The 19194-nt window shown below is 49.2% G+C and overlaps 1 protein-coding gene across 1 annotated transcript; it reads left to right on the top strand.

Annotated features, from left to right (window-relative positions):
• Positions 1-18255: 18255 nt before the first annotated feature.
• On the top strand, positions 18256-18645 carry LOC122374588 (cuticle protein 7-like; the record flags this gene model as incomplete). The annotated part of the gene is made up of 1 exon (XM_043353415.1): positions 18256-18645. A coding segment is annotated over one exon (381 nt), but the record flags the coding sequence as incomplete, so codon positions are not given.
• Positions 18646-19194: the final 549 nt, after the last annotated feature.

Below are 19194 nucleotides of genomic sequence, written 5' to 3'. Positions count from 1 at the left end.
GAAGGCTCGGGACGGCCAGAGTGCGAACTGCGAAATGCCGCGAGTCTTCTGTGACAAATGCCCGAAGAAAAGGAGACGCAATGAACTGTGAAGCGGAGGCGTGATGCTCGTATGCTGGGAAGCATGACTGGTCTGAAACCCTTGGACAACCCTGTAAGCTTATAGATAATGCAAAAATAAAATGCCTTTGAAGTTAGGACGGAATTTTGAAAGATGCGTTTGGCTTTTAGATGTCCGAGGCTGGCCTTTTGTCCTTTGACCGGCCGATGCAGCCGGTCGGTAGTCAAGCGGATCGTCGTTCTAGCATAGGCCTGTCGAGATGCTTGTTTTTATGCAAATAAACATAAGGTCATTCGTCTCTTTCCCCTCTCTCTCTCTCTCTTTCTCTCTCTCTCTCTCTCTCTCTCTCTCTCTCTCTCTCTCTCTCTCTCTCTCTCTCTCTCTCTCTCTCTCTCTCTCTCTCTCTCTCTCTCTCTCTCTCTCTCTCTCTCTCTCTCTCTCTCTCTCTCTCTCTCTCTACCTATCTATCTACCTATCTCTCGCTCTCCTCTACTATTCGAATCAGCGCTACCTAAAGCTGATTCAATTGCACATTATACGCAGTGGCTTATAGTAAGCATTTGCATATAGATCCAGGTCAATGGACCATGAACGTCAGAGACAAACTTCAAAGACCTTTACTGTTCAATACCACTTGATGATCTCTTCAAAACTACCACTCGCTATAATACGAACGCACTGTGTCGTTTTACGACCGCCATAAATCGGTGCCATGACGCGGGGGTTCACGGAGTAATCAACTGCCAGCGGGAGCGGCGCGGGTGGCGGATGGCGGGGCGGCGCCCGGGCCGGGCAGCATCTGACCGGCACGCTTCATCAGCTCCGTCGGCCTTGGGCGTAAAGGAGCACAAGGGCGCGCCACGCCGCAGAGCGCTGCTCCCCGGTCCGCTGGTGACCTCAGTGACGGTCGCATGGTGGCTGCGGGGACACTTCGATGGCCGGATATACTGCGGGAACAAGCCGGCTTCCTGTTGAGCAATGCCATGTCGACTTGACGTTATCTAACATTAATGGGTTTGTAGCGCTCAGTTCTCGGCATAAGGCCGGACATTCTTGGGACACCATGTAGCCCATTAAGCATGACTCATTGTTACTAAGAAAATCACGAGAATCTACCCCAAAATCATCGAAGCGATATTCTGCAATCGCTGAAGAATGAAGAAAGCTCGAAGTCAGTCATGCCCAAGTGTCAGTTATCGTGGTATGTTCACTAACCCGATCTACTGGATCAGACCTTGGCACCAGCCCTTGCGGTTTCTCACACATGACTGGAATGCGATAGGCTCCTTATGAATAGCTGCAACACAAAAGTGTTTGTCATGGCGCGGGTATGAGTTGCGCCACTATCCACGGCGTCTGACCACACCCCCATTCATCATTAGCTGAATCGTGCCCTGTTTTCACAAACTCGCACCGATTAGGCAGGGAAGGCTGCGGCGAGCCGCTCGACCCGCCCGCAGAAGGCGACTGAAGCCGCCATTACCGACCCGATAAGCACCGGGCGAGGACAGTGCCGTCTTACCCGACTGCCTGGCCGCTCTGAGAGGGCAGGGCTGCCTCCAGATCGGCCCTGCAGCCGGCCGCGACGCCAGCTCATTAGCGTAGCTATACCGGCGGCGTCGAGTGCACGGCTGCGGGCCTCGCACGACCGAGAGACACACCCGCACCAGTTGTGTAACAGCGCGGACCCACCCGGTGCGCAGCGCGGCGCGGCCGAAACTGTAACTGGGTCAGCCGATCGGCGTCTGCCCCCCCCCCCCCACACACACACCGTCTGCTGTAGGGGCGTTTGACCAATACATGGTCTGCTGTGGGTGTGTCTGCTCCCCCCTCCCCCCCCCCTCAGCACTGTCTGTTGAATAGGGGGACGGTGCCTGCTTGTCTGCTTGTGTTGGAAGGGCAACTGAAATTTCTTTGCCACCCCGACTGAAGCCCTAGATAGTGTCTACCGGGCACTGTCTGCACAGATGAGGGTGTTGCCATTCATTCCTGGCTGGAGGAACGGCTGGTATTACCAGTTATCACTGATTGAGGAGACAGCTGACGTCTATGTTGACATAGTGACATCAACTTATTCTGTTCCAATTCCCGCACCTGAAGGGATAAACAATGCGGTTAAAAACATGCGAAATTAATAATCTCTTTTATCCCACTGCCCATATCCAACACATGATTCCCGGGGAATATTCTTAGAAACGCTAAGGCAATAATTTCATGGACCATGGGCAATGTTATGAACCATGCAGATCTCGCTTCTGACCCGTTGCTATCGCTAGTTTCTATTGGTAGATAGCAAACCCGATCTTTTCTCTGATACTCAATGAATGCATTGTTACGAATTAATGCGAAACATGCTTCACACAATCAACATGTTTATATGTTCACACACAAATGCAAACAGAGAAACAGTCAACAAAGGGCGTACAAAGTCTAGTCTGTGACTATCATTGCATGATAAAGATGTGAACAGATTTTGTTAGTATTCATCGCATACTGCATTATTCATATGCCGTTTGGCACTGAACAGTGAACACGTGATGCATTCTTCTTATATTTGCGGTATGGCTCCAAGCTTGCGGGGAATGATGGCAATGAACGAGTGATATGTCCTTATTGGCGTTAAGGTTCCGGGTGCAAAGAAATGTGATGTGTTCTTATTTTGACATTAAGGTCCCTAGCTGCTGGGTTAGGATTACACCGAACACTGGACAGGTGATGCTTTCTTACGTTGGCGTTGGGGGTCCGTGCGTCTGGGGAAGGATTTTACTGAGCAGGTGATGTGTTCTTATGTTGGCGTTGAAGTCTCGAGGATGTGTTTTTATGTCGGTGTTGAAGTCTCGAGGGTCTGGGAAGGATTTCACTAAGCAGGTGATGTGTTCTTATGTCGGTGTTGAAGTCTCGAGGGTCTGGGAAGGATTTCACTAAGCAGGTGATGTGTTCTTATGTCTGTGTTGAAGTCCAGAGCTCATTGGTGGGCCGCAAGATTACACTGAACAGTGAACTATGTGATATGTTCTTATGTCGGTGTTGAAGTCCCGATCATTTGCACTGAACACTGAACAGGTGACATGACATGTTTTTATGTCGGCGTTGTGGTCCCGAGCTCCTGGAACATTTAAGTAACAAGCATTGTGCACAGACAGGGTGTTGGTTCTTGTGTCGACGTTGAGGTCCCGAGTTTATAGGGAAGGATGGCAATTGCCACTCAACGAGTGGTGTGTTCTTAAGTCAGCGTTAAGGTCCCGAACTTATGAACATGAAGTGGGACCGGTAAGATCTGAAAATATAATGGGCGGCACTGTGCTCTGAACCAACAAAAATGTCTGTTAGCTTCAAGAAGATGCGGATAGTAAAGGAACTCCTAAATCCTTATCAATCGTTACAACTGATGTGTGACATTGCTCTCATGACAGGCAATGTTTAAAAAAATCATATCACGCGGCGTTCATCGAGTAGAAATGTCATCCTTATGTGCCGCTGATCACAATTTCATCGAAAATCTGTCATTGTGACCATATTGTGACGTTCGATATTCATGGTTGATAGCAAGTCTGATCTGTTTATTTATGCTTTCATGAACAAACTTTCGAAGCTGCTGGTTACATCGGATATTCTTGAGAAAACATAACGTGCATATATTCGATTTCTTAGGGGTTGCTTGCAATCATGACGTGAAATACTGTGCAGGGTGAGCTTTCTTTTGCAGCATGAAGCGATTTCTGAGTCGCTGTTGCTATCTTTGTAAGGTGCAATATGGAATTTGCTATGCTAAGCAGTTACCGTCATTACAATATGTGTGTACGTGTGTGTGTCTGCCGCACATTTCATGGACAGGTGCCGACCGCTCACTAGCTGCTGTTACATCAGAGCAGGGCCGACCGCAGCACGCGCAGAGTCGCTCCGGCCCGCCCAGCCAGCGCGGCGGCGCTATAGCGCAGTTCGCGCGCCAGGCCTGCCCTGTGAGACGAGTATGGCGCCAGAACTGCCCTATGATATAAGCGTGGCGCACCAGCGCCGGTATGACGCCACGCCTCTCATTTAGGTGTCGACAAACGCTGTATGGCCGGCTAGGTCTTCGCCAGGCGTGAAGGGATTTTTCTATCTCGATCCGCGCGGCCGTTTAGAAAGTGTTCAGCCGCGCCGAGAAGGGAAGGAGTGAACTGTGCCGAGACAAAGGGAAGCATGTTTGGTGGCAAGACATCGGCCACCTGTTGTCCCCGGATTGCCACAATATTTCAGCGGCTTGCTCCACCGGGCATGGTGCAACCAGACCGGCTACGGCCATCGATTGTATGCTTGTCATAAATTGCGTCGTGCTCTCGCAACGCATCAACGAACTTAAAGCATAACGTGGTCTTAGCTCTAAAATTACTGAACATATGATAAATATCGCACCGTCCTGAGCTTTCGCTATTGGGGTGCAATATTAGGTATTACTACAGAGGGAAAACATGTTTGAAGTTCGGCATTTTAAGTCTCATTAGCTCTTCTGAACCTTCACTTCATTTATAAGTATTTGGCATGCATAAGCGATACATGAATATTATTCTTTAGGTATATTGACGGAGCAATAACCAATTAGTTGGATGTCGAATTAGTCAGGAAAGTGACCCAGAGCGATTAGAAGCTTTAAGGCGTTATCCAACAGAAACCGATATAAAACGTGTGTTTACCCAGTAACAATTTCATTCATGACGTTTTTTTCACCCATAGCGCAGCCATCAGCCTCAGGAAGTGTCCCATGTCCTCGTCACCACAGAGGTCTGTGCTCTGCTCCACCGAGTCCCACGCCGCCCAAGGTCTGTACCGGAAGTTCGCAGCCCTCGGGGGCGCCGCGCTATTCTCGGCGGCGGGGTGCCATCGCCGGGTATCGGCTCGCCAGCCCGGCGGCGCGGCGGGAGCGTCGGCCGGGGCCGGAAGCGCCGGTCGCTCACACCGCCCGGTGAGAGTGAGAGTGACCGCCGCTCTGTGGGTCAGTGAGCCGCCGCCGCCGCCGCCCCAAGGTCACGGCCGGCGGCGCGGTCACTGACAGCCCCCGCCCCGCCCCGCTCTCCCATTCGGTCCGGCTAATTGGGCGCGGCATTGGGCGGTGCCGCCGGGCGGGGGCGGGGGCGGGGGCGGGGGCGGCGTGATTACCGGAGGCGGCGCGCCGGAGGCACTCTGCCGCAGCCACGCTGCCGTGCGCACCCGCGCCTTGACCCACTTGGGCGCGGCGCCGGCACAAAAACGACAAATTCGCCGCGTCTCAGCGGGGTGCGGCGCATGATTGCCTTACATCTAGAGCACTTCAGGATATGTGGACCAACTCAATTGGCCATTATAGTCGCTTTGGTTCTTTCATGGCCGTAAATGGTTAGCAGGCGTAAAGAGCTTAGCTCGACCATCAGGAATGACCTTGATATCGGAAATGAGTTTGTGATGTAAACATTTGCTTCCGTTTTGAATTTAAAACAAGTTTAACAGTTTTGGAATTTTTACGGGTATGACTTCGTTTTATTCGAGAATCTCGTAGCGCTATAGTACAATGATACCTATAAAAATAAATGAAGACTTTCCTCGTTTGCAGCATACATCTCAAACTGATCAAATCATAAAATGGCATGGTTTGGTTCTCATTCACCTGCTGTGCTAGCTTATTAATTAGCTGTGACGATTTTAAGGCATCCTAGCGGCATCAAAAACAAACATTTAAGCGCAACTCTTAAACATTTTGTTTCATTGCTGTTTCGCACATTCAGCTTTCGAAATAGGCATGGACCTAATTAATGCAGTTTCGGTCTGCAGTAAGTCTATAATTATCCAAACAGCGAAGTTTCTGCCAAACCTACACCGTTGCCTATGTTTAGCTCAACATAAAAAGCGGCTCTTTTTGTTCGTTATCGAAACCTTCTTCATTGAAAACACTTTTTTTAAGAACACCATATGGATCATCACTTTACATGTCTGACATCCGCGCTACTTCCCCTAACCTAATAACTTCCATACAAAGGAATAAGAGCACGGAAACCTGTCGTTCCGAAAATTCTCCCGCTGTATAATGCACCAGTGAATGTTGCACCCAAGGCCGTATATTAGGTTGCACCTATCGAGCTCTGGTTGCACCCGAGTTACCCGACTTATCCTATGCATATTTCACAGCGGTTGGTTCCGCTGGCTGGCGTGTATCGGCAATGAACTCCGAGCGGCCCTCATCCATGACTTCCCACTTCCCAGCTCACAGCCACGGCTTAGAGAATTGCGCAAGGAACGTGACGGATTGTAAATTATATGTGAGGGCAGCGTTACCTTACTATGCTTTGGTAACTTTGTTATGCTGTTATATTATGCTTAATAAAGAACTGTAAAGAGCTGTGATGCTTTTGAGATAAATGGAGCCGGAGGCATAACAAACGCTAAATCAGGCATTATCTAGCAGTAGTCTGATAAGTTCATGTTTGTACCTAAGCTAGCAAATGAGAGCGAATTATCATGAAGGCAACGCTAAACACGAGTGAAATACACCTAGTAATCTTCGCACCTCCACATGTTTAACAAAGCATTATGACAGGCAAGTCTCAGATCATTTATTCGAAGTGTTACGTCTTATTTGCAAATATGCGCCCAAGCAGTCACGACTCTGGATCCTATACTTTTACAAAACTTTGACACCGCATTTGGAAATTCGCCATTAGCATGCGCGTATGTTCACGCTGGAAGAGCACTGCAGCCGGTACAGGTTGAGGTGGTCGGCCGCGCGCGTTGGAGCGCGGAGACGGGCGGTGATGACGTCACCGGGAGTTGCCTCACGTCACCGACAGCCAGCGGTGCAGCGGCGGCTCGGGCGGGCCGCCCGCGTCGGTGACTGGATCTCGGCAGTGCAGAGCAACTCAGTTCGGGGACCATCTGTCCAGTCCACGTCACCGGAGCGTGACAGCAAACTCAAATGAAACTGAGCAGCCTGCCCTTCGCTAGATGAGAGAAATTAATAATTATATCATCGCTGAGATGTCTTCATCAAGGATTCACATCAGTGGATGTGTGACAAATGGCTGCAGCTTCCCGAAGCTTGCGCCGGCACTACACATGACTGTGATTTAGGAAGGAACAAAACTATTAAATGCCGTTTCGAATTAATTAATTTTCTTAATGGCGGCCGCCAGAAAGTGTGATAATCGAAAGTTGGAGCACTTATTCATTCATAGTTCTATAAAAGGGAAACCTCTCAAGACCACCTACCACATTCAACCATTTGCAGGTCATCAATCATTCTTAGATCAGAAACTCTCAGTAAAAGGTTTCATTGCCAATGTGGGTCGAACAGCCAAGGTGAAGTGCACTTGTCTCCTCTGAAGCAGAATGATGTCAATGAGCCGGCCCGACTTTGGTACCACTGCCAAGGCCAGGCGTGGGAAATGTAGATCACTTTTCATTCACAGTGCCGCCTTTCTAAGACTGCCTTTGATGGCTCAGGCTCGACCCTGTGCTGCGGTATGAAATGTCAACGAGTCTCAATATGGGCTCATTTTCAAGAGAAGCTACTTCAAGATGGCAATCAGTAACCAATCAAGGGAACGCGAATGTGCGGAGGTGTACGTGTATAGTAATGGCGAAAACGTTTCTCTGCAGCGTCGTATACCTAACGCAGCTAGCTGCTCCTTATCTCTGGTCACTCATCCAAAAGTCCGACAGTTAACTACCTGGCATGCCTGCATACACAGAACCTGCACACCTGATTCTTGTTATATATGGGATATCGATGCTCGGACGACAATTATATCTGTTAGGCATGGCTGGTCAATGAAAGGATACCTACTTAGCCGCAGTGCATCAATCATTTTAAAAGAAACAGCGTTTCCTTTCAAGCTCCAAAGCAATTCGGATAAGCTGTATGAATTGAATCATGTTTGCTTTTACACCGTTTGGGAACGGAGCAATGAACCCATTTCGTTTAGGTTTAGAGCTATTCGGTCTACCGTCGCCCGTCACACTGTCTCGGCAGCCTATTCCCGCGGGCTGCACCACCGGGCCCTTCACGTGGCCAGTGCTCGGAGCGCGAGAGGCAGGCAGGCCCTGTCGTAAGCGGCCCGTCTGTCAGCATCCCGGCGCTGGCGTAACGTCACCACATTGAATTCTGGTCGCCGGCGCGGCGGCCGTTCCAGTGGCCAGTTTCGGGTGTTCGCGGTCGACTGCCCCCGGCACGTGCCGCCGGCTGCTGGTCGGCGCTGCTCGCTCCCCGGGGACGGCCCACCACCGCCGGCAGATCCCACTGCTTCCCGACACTCCCTTGTGTGTGCACCGATGCGCGGCGGTTCTAGCAGCAGATCGCGACACTCGCGGCGCGCTGCGACGACGGCGGCGCGCTCGAGTGGAACAGTGCCGTGAATGGCGCAACGGAGAGCGGGGTCCGTCCGAGAGGCGTGTCTGGGGTGCAGGTGGTCAGCCACCTCACCACGGGGACCAGCTCAGCACGGAGACATGCCTGATGCCCGAATCAACCTGCTCACCACGGAGAAATGTCTAATGTCTGGACCGGAGGATCTGTGCTCATGTGCTCGCAACTTACTCAGACACTGACGATACCTGTACTAACTACTTACCGATGTAACTATGTAAGCTGACCGTTGTAGCTAGACAGTGACACTACACAGAAACTAACACCGCTGTTTGAAACCGACCGTGTCACACAGTCAACGACGCGCTGTCCTTTCATCATTGACTTCTATCGGCACATATCTCAAATGCTTGAAACGTGCTGACACCGATAGCCAGCCTCCGACATGATACAACTTCATCGACACTGACATACTGACACCGACCCAGACACGAGCACCCTCTCCCCTCACCCTACACCCATACTGACACAATCCCCACCCGAATGCCAAGGCACCGTTTGTCATACGTGGGGGCGAGTTGGCGAATGTAGGCCGAGTCTAACTCAGGCAAAATTACTAGTGTCTTGTGAATTTTCACGATAGGGAACGCAGCGGCCTTCAGGCTGGTTCCATTGTGCGCATGGCCCATGTCTAATGCCGTTGAACAGGTATGGCGCGACTCTCGGAAGCCACATGCAGGCCTGTTTGGAGTCCTACATGCTAAACGTCTGTGTCATTGACGATTATTGCATGTTCACCCACTCGAACATGATATAATGGCTGTTAACTCGAGATAACCTCTTGGAGCGCGCGGTGAGCGGAACCGGGCTAAGTAGGTACCGAGTTCAACCCGTCCTCGGACTGTGAGAAACTGCACTTTGTAATGCCTGTCTGCTTCTCATACTCATTACTTATACATTGAAAATGGTTTCAATGAAAACACCGACTACAAGTGCACCCACTTGACACGATAAACCGTTTTTAGCACGGCAGTATGCTCATTGGCTGCGTATAACTTTACATACAAAGGAGTTGTACCGGCCAAAAGTATCACCTGATCGCCAAGATTGAAGCAAATAATTTGCAAATTACGATGTAGCTTCATTAGTAAATTTCATATTGCTATTTTTTCATAAAACTGAACATTCTAAATCACCGATGGAAAGGCATTCGCCACACTTCCTGACTGATCTGCACTTTGAATAATTCAACGGCGTGCTAGTGCAAATATTGCAAGCGCTGCTCTTGGTTTCTACATTGGCGTGGTCAGCGATGTGAGACGAGCCGCCTGAGTTGTCGGTGTGGTGTAATAATTTTACAGTCTCTGTCAACTGCCGTGCACCTGACGCCCAGGTGACTCCTTTCGAACAGTTCCAGGCATCAGCGGAAGGCGCAGCTAGAATAGATGGCTGTGCGCAGTGGTCGGGGATAAGCGCTCTCTGTGGAAAGTTGAGATCATGGACGGATGAACCAATACCGCTGTAACTTTAACTTGTTAAATCTACATCGGCACATCCGGTAGTTTTGGCTCTATGCATCTCTGTAGGGTTCTTTTGCAGAACATCTACTTCACAAATCGCCCATCGCTCCAACTTTCGAACCATATCTGTCAACAATGCCATGTCTAAACCACAATCGCTACCGATCCATTTCCCATCCATTCTTCTACATGAGGGTGTGCCACCGTGTGTGCCCACCGCGTGACTCCGCGATACCAGTGACCCGATGACCTCCGTTGCCCGCTGTATGCCGAGGGGGCCGTCAGGACGAGGTCCCGTGCGGGTCGGTGTCCTGGCCGGCCCTCTCAGTTCCCACGTGTCTGGAGGACATTTCGAAGGTCCCTACCGAAAGTGAGGCGCCCTTCCCACGGCCCGGGGCGGTCCCATGTCCGGCGCTCGGGTCATCAAGCTCGATAGCCCGCCAGGTTCCCACACAGAGGGGCAGTAGCAGCGACAACAGCTCTGTTTGCGAGTCGAGGAGCCCACGCCGTACCTAGCCTGTGGTAAGCACCGCCGAGCCGAGGGGACGAGGTCAGCTCGGCGGCCGCCGCGGGCCAGGGCGCGCCCTTTGACGTCACTGGGTCAATTGACGTCAGCGGCGGTGGGTCACGAGGTCAGGGTGGGGTCAGGTAGGGTGTTGGGGGGGGGAGGGGGCGCAGAGGGCCGGGTGGGTGCTGCCAATGGAGTGTGTGAGCCGTGAATGATCGGCTGTCTCGATCAGATGAGATGACGTGCCATGTCCTCGGTTGGCGGACCCTCATACATCACTCGCATGATATTGGTGACCCATTTCCAGAGACGCCATCATATTGACTCGATGGGCTTTCATCAGCACCTGCCTCGATCGCCATATTGTTGGCGGACAAGTGTTCTTCACAGGTATCTCAATAAGTCGCAGCTGGCGAGCGGTGCGAACAGAAGGTCACGGTCCCGCCTGGAGGACGGCATCAATCCTGATCCGTCGATGGCGGCTTTGTCGACAGCCCTGTTATACAAGGCCGATACCGTGAATGCCTGATTGTCACTCAACCGAGACGCGCTGTTACACCTGACTGAGAGTTTCCGACAGTAATATGATCTGATTAGTAGAAAACGAAACGGTCCTAACAAATGGCCGCCTAATCATAGGCTATTAGATCAAATAATCGGTTTTTAAATGCCCACGCGGATGGAGTGTGTTTCATTGAATAAATTAAAACTGCGCTTCCATTTGCAAGCAACCATTTGCATTTTAATTTACGGTTACTGTAACTGAAGTGCTGTTAGTGGTCTCTCACGGCGAGTCGACTGTCTGTCTGAAGCAGAGGCTCGGCTGCGTGCTGTTGTTATGCCATGACATCGTGATTCAGCCGAGGCCAGGTGAACCCTACACCAGCACAGCAGCAGAGGCTGGCCGTTTGTTTTGATCTCGGCAGCCATTTACCTGCGCGCGCGGCCTCCACCGCAGCTGTTTACGAGCCCCTGTCAGAACGGCGTGCAGGTGAAGGCCTGCGTCTCGGGGTGCGCGGGCGCGGCGCACCGCCCCGATCTGGGTCAGATGCCATCTGGGGGCACGGCCAGGCCACGGCGGCCACGGCCGCGGGGCACGGCCAGGGCGCGACGCCGTAGCCGCCCGGCGCACCGGAACCATCGCCCGGGGAACTCGGGTCGTGGTGGGTGAAGTAGAATCTCTAGACCCTGACAGGATCTGTCCATTCCGAGGTGCCATTCCGAGGTGACCGCTTGAGCGGCTGGATAGTCTGCCCAGGGGCACTGCCGTCGCGTCGCCACGGATTAAGCAGTAGTTGTCACTTTTCGGTGCTCTGTATCATCGTTAAAAGAGTTTAGTGACCTAGGCAAACAAAAACGAGAAATCAATATTATTAGATCCTGCATCCAATGCTGATCCTTGAGCACGCCTCCCTGTACTGGGCTGACGGTTACCGCACTCAAGCAGCCTGTGAGGGCAGCAGCTGCCGGAACATGCCATTCCGAGGTGACCGCTTGGGCGACTGCCTAGTGGGTCCAGGGGCACTGCCGTCGCCACGGAATAACTCATTAACGACGATAATTCCGTGGGCAAATTTCGGCAGTTTTTCTTGATGCCCTGTGCTTCTACATGCACTAGAAATGCACATACGGTGTATTGAAAAATAGAAATTTTTAACATATATTTCTGGACTGGCAACTATAGTTGCCACTCGGCGTTGGCGTAGTCAAAAATTGCCGCTATCGTAACTTTTCATTAAACAAGTACTAATCGCCGGGATGCATTGAATCTATTTATGTCCCAACTTATCCCCCACGAGCCTTAATCCAATTTCCAAACAGAAAAAAGTGGTTACGCCACTTCAATATAAATTTTTAATAAGATAATTACGTCTAAGTAGTGGAATCTACACTATGCCCTATGGTATAAGCCTGTAGCCTGTGCCCAAAGCAGCTGCAGTCCTTGGCAGGGCCTCGTCTAAGGAATTTTCACTGGGGGGGCAGAGACTGAAGGAGCCAAACCTAGGGTACCCCCAAATCCTGTTTTCTCACCGGATTCAGGCCACTTGTTTTTCGTCACAGCCCTGAGACCATGATTTTTTAACAATTTTCTTTTTTTAATTTGATTTTTATCCCGCGCCGGGCCGGGGGATTTTTGAACACCCCCCTGCGGTTTTTCGCAGATATCTAAGAAACGTCGGCGTGGAGCGCCGCCGTTTTTGGCACACCTGCTCATGCATCTGTTCCGCACGTGTTGTGAAAATTTCAGACCCAGGTCACTCAAGGTCAGGTCACCAGGTCACGTCAAGTGACCTCACCTGAGAAAAAAGTTAGAATCCTCGTCATAGCTGCACCGACCGAACGATCACCTTAAAACTTTCAGCAATTGATGAGAGTAACAGTATATACAAAATGTATATCTCGGAATTTCGATATCGGTGACCTAAGGTCAGGTTAATTTTGCGACCTCTCTATTATACCTAAGTCAATAGGAGAAAATTGAAAGGCGCCTTTTTGGACGAACGTCATTCCAAACACTCCCAAGCATTGTGTTACAGGTAAACTCGACAAGCTGAGCCGAAAAATGGCACCCGTGACCTCTCCTTATGACCCTGAGGTCATATCAGGTCATAAAAGGTCCCATGAGTTTTTTTTACAATAACTTTTGATAGACATGCTATAGCGATGAAAACACCTCAGATGTGTTCCGCTCGACGATACGGATCGACTGATATGCAACATGACCTTTTCCGGTCAGGTCATGACCTTGACCTGAGGTCAAATTTTCAAAATACCTTTCAGCGTCAAATTATAGTTCATTCGACGCGTCTCGACAAGAGGAACGCGATGCTTTCAAAATAAATGTCACTTCCTTGAGTCAAAAGTTATTGCAGAAAAACGTTTTTCATAACAACGGGTATTTTTTAGATTTTGGCCTCTGGAGGCTAAACCGTTGACCTGAGGTCAAATCTGAGGACACACCGGCGAAAGAGCGTTAAAAGAGCTATCGAATGGGTTTTTCCTCGGCGCTTTAACTCTATCGGTTCCAGAGTTAGCTGTTGGCAGTTTCCAAAATTGTTGAAATGGACAAAATTTGACCTTTGATTACCTCTGGCGTCGGCGATATCAACTTTGAACTTCCTAAAAACATGACTGAAGTGTTTCCGTCATTATTTTTGACGCTCTTTCGAATGCCGCTTAATGCGTGTCACTACGTGGCCCAGGAGCGGAGTTAGAAGGGGGGATTCAGACACCCCCGGTCCGGCGCGGAAGTCGCGGAGCACTGGCCCGGCGCGGGTTAACATTGTGTTACCCCCTCACCAGACAGTGATAAACATACTTATCCGTGTTGGGCGTTTGATTGAGTGTGTGTGGGGGGGGGGGGCAAACACGAGCTGGGTCACTGGCCAGCTCTGCTAATTGACAATTTGCTAATTGGCGCTCTCAGCTCTGAAAATCACAAAACTCTGGCTTTTCCCGTAGCCATGAACAGTTATTGAACAAATCATTTAATGTTTCTCGTTAAATCCATGTAAGACTCCTAGCAAAACGTGTTGCCGATAAGGTAATTTTGTGAGAAGTTCACGTGTTGACTGGGGGGGCAAATGTTGGCCACTGGGGGGGGCAATCCGCTCGACTGGGGAGGCAATTGCCCCCCAGTTAACATGTTAGACGAGGCCCTGGTCCTTGGTATCCAGGAAACACAGTTCATTTATCCATCAATAAGTGTTTTTCTGTACCAAAGCAGATGCTCTTTACCAGTCCTTTTTAACCATTTATCTTGACATGCATAAATAAAATCTGCTCGAAAACAATTCAACAAAGAATGCATATTATCTCATACGTAGTTCTCACCAGATCCCTATTTACGCGTACATGGTTGATGGCAGGTATACCGTCCTATCACAAAACTTTCTACCGGGTATGATACATTTGTAAAAACTCGGGGTACAAAGCAACTCGATTATTCATGCCTATTTGCGAGCACGCTGATTACAGGCCTACCGGAGCCATGGAATTGTATAGTATATTTCTGATTCCCGCATACGTACGTACTTCTGCTGTCCTTACCTAACCAGTAAATCCGTTCGCCTTCGAATGTTTTTTAGACTGTTCGGACGAGAGTCTGGACAAATTGGATCCCTTTCGTGATCACGACTCGAGCACACACTGGCGGTTGTACTTCAGAATAAGAAGGGGGATATGTTGATTGACGAGTAAAAGTGGTGTAAGTACAAGGCGACCACCACTACTTGCACTTGAACACATTCCACGTGTCATAAAAATATAGTTCAATTTCATCTAGTTTAGGACAACTGAGCAGGCCCACATATTTTCTACCACCTGAATCCCCATTTCCTCGTTTCCAGCTGGCAGTGCCAGGAATCAGCACTGCCCCAAGTCAGGCGATGTCTCGCCTTTGGTTCACAATTTTCATTCAGTCCCATGAGACAACATCAGCTACGTGATCGTAACCTAAAGTTTCGTGTGCTGTTATCCTCGCACGAAACCCAAAGCACAAAGCCGCCTCCACCGTCTCATTCAGCTGAATCACCAGCATCTGCTGTGAAAGTTCAGATAGCAAGCAGCTTCATCGGAATCAATTCGGTATCACGACTGTGTCAAGGTCATAATCGGCGTCAATGGGAGCTCAGCGGAGGAGGTGGGGGAGCTTTCGTTTATGGGTCCCTGTTTGTAAACGTCATACAGCGTCTTTACGATGCTAAAAACTTAATTTGTTGATGCAAATAGGCTTAATACCTACGTGCCCCTCCAAATTGAAACACGAGCTGGTCACACGATTTAGCATCATGGCACGGTGCCTGCAGATGAGCATGCCTGAGTTTGGTTATGCATACTGCAAGTGGCGCGACTAACGAACGCTAGGAAAAACCAGCAAAGCATAGTCTTCGACATAGAAAGCGAGAGCGACTCTGGTTTATCCAGAAAGGTGATAGGTGATATCACACGCAGCAGGGTTTGAAAATTCTCGTACCTAAACTTCTCGGATTTCGGTTTGTTATAAATGCATTACTGTGCAATCGTAGGCAATCTTTATCGTATAAATGCCGTTTTAGTTCTCTTTCTTTACAAAGAAAACGAAACAAAATCGGGCAAGTCGGACTCTGTGAGCTATGAATGTCCGTAATGTTTCCTGCATCCGCCAGTGGAGGAACCAGAGAGCGAGAGAGAGAGAGAGAGAGAGAGAGAGAGAGAGAGAGAGAGAGAGAGAGAGAGAGAGAGAGAGAGAGAGAGGAGAGAGGAAAGAGAAAGCGAGATTGCATCCCATTCCACAAAAATATCTTCAGTAGATGATAAACATAAACAGATTTAACAATGTCGAGAATAGACCAAAAAACAATGGATGGGGGTAGGGTTCACTATGGTAATGTATAGACATGCATGTATTTTTTAATTAATTTCTGCCTTAATTGTTAATTTATTTGCAAAAGTCCATGTAACTATGTCCCAAGGTATACACGGGGACAGTCTGGTTGAATAACATATGTTTCGTTACAGTATATCCGTAAATACAACTATTTAACTATGAACCGCTCATATTTTTGACTACGCCAACGCCGAGTGGCAACTATAGTTGCCAAGTACAAATCTAGTACAAATAACTACAAATGAGTAGAGTGCTTTCAAGTTTTGAGACACTGGTAGCCTGCCTACATCCTTTCTGGATCAAAATAAGCCGAAAATGCTCGGAAATACCGGACACTCTGGAAAAACAGCGTCGTTTTCTTCGGGACCGTCAAGCCAATATGGCGGCCGTCTCTGCAACGTCTGACTATTTCTTGATTTGTGAAGCATGTTGCGCACAGGACGTGACTAAAACCGTCTGATCATGATGAGAAGGGACTATGCTGATTAGGCATCCCACAAATGCTGTTCTGACGTCATTAACTTGCCTTCAGCAGTAGGTTTTTGTAGATGGCAACTATAGTTGCCACTCGGCGTTAATGAGATAAGACTCAGCCGCTGCACTGTGGCGCACCGGTAGGTGGTCGGCCCAGTTCAATACCTTCTCGTGCCTCAACCCTGACGTTGAATAGGAAGAAGCCAATCCCAAGCCAAGAAAATATAATAAAATAAAACTTGCACAAAGAAGGACCATGTCATCACGGATCGACCTACAGTATACTCATTCAGTATAATCAAAATACTTTTAATTTAAAGTTAATACAATTAATAACGTCATAACATACGGGAAGCGTTGCAGCATAGCAACTTTGATGGGCCAACGAGGAAATAGCTTAGCCTATGTGATGCCTTTATTCATTAATAGTGAGAGTGGTAACACCTAATACGTTCTACTAAGTTTCATTTAATGACAGAACGCTCCACATTGCGTACCTGTGAGCCTTGACACTATAAAGGAAGTGACTGTGACTAAATTGGTTATTTCTTCAACCAGAAGTGCGTTCAACCGACTGCGCCAGTGCACAGCACAGTAACGATTTAAGCGTGTGCAGCATGGTTACTAATTGCCCTTACTACAAAACGCACATGCATGAGCGATGGTGAAAGGGTTTCATGGCGAGGAGGACCGATTCAACCACGAATGGTCCTTTAGGGGGCACCGGCAACCTAGGTGTCGGGCCCTAAATATTAATAGAAATTTGATGTAATATGAGCTGAAGGTCCATGGCGTTCTGCTGGCGTTCAAACAAGTCACTGAATATGAAAAAAATGACAGAATGTATAAAAGCCAGAAGCATTATTTCCCTTGGGATGTGGAACCACCCATTTACGGCCTCGGCCTCACGGCTCCGGCTCCGGGCAGACAGTAGGTACCGGCTATGGCTCCTTATCCGGGCAAACTATGCGTATTGCGTGTATACCGACCTTGTCTCCGGCTCAGGGGAAAGTGTATTGCCTCCGTGTAGGTTTCGATTCGGCATTCCAGATATTTCCGAAAGAAAGTAAAGCAACAACTGACGGCCCAGTCTTCAGGTAACGAATCGTTCATAAAGTACAAAATGAAAGATTAACATAAATGAAAACAGCATTTTTCAATAGGTACCTACGCAACAGTTTGTCAATGGATGGTGATCGTCATAAAGCTAAAGATTAATTAGTTCAGATCACCAAGATAAAAAAGAAACAACATCATATAGAATGTTTGATGTCGAGTAGAAAAGAAAATAGGCCAGTAAAATAGAACATGGATTAAAGTATCTAATCCAAAAAGAGCTGCAAAAATGTAGACATCACCAAATTATAAGGAAAAAATGAACCTTTCATCCAACTCTAAAAACTATACCGAGCACTATATACTTGGTGGGTATTCATAGCTCATGTATGCTGAAACTTGCGTTGGTCACTTCGACGTCCATTGTCCAGTGTCCAACAGACGTCGTCGCCACTCGACCTTGGAGATATGTTCGATCGGTCCAGTTGACTGCCGGGAGGGGTGACGGGCGTGCCCGGCTATATAAGCGGCCTCTCACTCCACACCGACATCAGTTGAGGAACGCTCACAACCGGATCACCACATCATGAAGGTGAGAACGAACGCGGCGATTTGGCACGGAAGACGGATCTCAGCCTGGGGAGTGCTTCGGAATTGAGACATGGGATTAAAAGTTTGTTCCCAGTCTGCTTAGACCAACCGTGAACATCGAAGGAAAAAATTGATTGTGCTACAAAAATGTTTTTCTCATGGTTATAGGTGAGATAATTTATAAATGACAGCACCTTTTTTTATCTGCGTGAATTTATGTATGGAATTCTTCAGAAGACCACCAAGTGATTAAACTAAATGTTTTCTTTTCAGGTCTTCATCGTTGCCGCCGTCCTGGCCGTGGCTGCCGCCGCGCCGGCCCCGGACACCCCGTGTACAAGCCGGCCCCGGCTCCGTACAAGCGGCCCCTGCCCCGTACAAGCCGGCCCCGGCCTACAAGCCGGCCCCTTACCACCCGGAGCCCCAGTACAAGGAGGAGCCCAAGCCGTACGCCTTCGACTATGCCGTGAAGGACGGCTACTCGGGCGCTGACTTCGCCGCCAACGAGAACAGTGACGGCAAGCAGACCACCGGCTACTACAAGGTGGCTCTGCCCGACGGCCGCATCCAGACCGTCAAGTATGTCGCCGACCACTACAACGGATTCAACGCCGAGGTCACCTACGAGGGCGAGGCCCAGTACCCCGAGTACCACCCGGCCCCGGCCTACAAGCCCGCTCCCTACAAGCCGGCCCCTGCCCCCTACAAGCCCGCTCCGGTCTACAAGCCCGCCCCCAAGTATAACTAGGGTGCTAAGCTGATGTATTTAAGTGTCGTGTTCGTTATTTATTGTCCAACAGTGTATTTGTTTTTGGTAATACAACGTGAGTCGGAATATTTTGGTGTTCTTTGTTGCTTATCTCTCCCGACTGAGGGGTGCCACTCCTAGGTGTTTTTTTTCGCGACTTGATAGGGTGCTGAAAATCGGCAGGCTTAGCGCATGCTTCAAGTCGGACATTGTGACACCAACCATGTTTCAGATCAGGTCATGTTACTGACCTATGACGTCATAAGTGAGCCTATGCACTGCGCAAAAACGTCGCCTGTAGTGCAAGGGGATCTTTCGTAGCGACGAACGTCGTTTTAAACACTCTGAAACATCGACTTAAAAGTCAACATGACACACTGAATCGGGAAATGGCACCCGTGACCCCTCTTTGTGCCCCTTTGGGTGACGAAATGTCCTTTTTCACGAAACATTATTTTTATTTAACAAAAGCTTTTGATAGAGATATGCTAGACCGGTGAAAGCACCTCAGATGTGTTTAGCTTGACGATACGGATCGACTGATATGCAACATGACCT

This window comes from Amphibalanus amphitrite, unplaced genomic scaffold (assembly GCF_019059575.1).
Source record: "Amphibalanus amphitrite isolate SeventyFive unplaced genomic scaffold, NRLGWU_Aamphi_draft 001678F_arrow, whole genome shotgun sequence".
In the NCBI taxonomy this organism is placed as follows: domain Eukaryota; kingdom Metazoa; phylum Arthropoda; class Thecostraca; order Balanomorpha; family Balanidae; genus Amphibalanus; species Amphibalanus amphitrite.
Note: the sequence above shows the minus strand (reverse complement) of the source record. Positions and strands in the feature narration are given on the sequence as shown.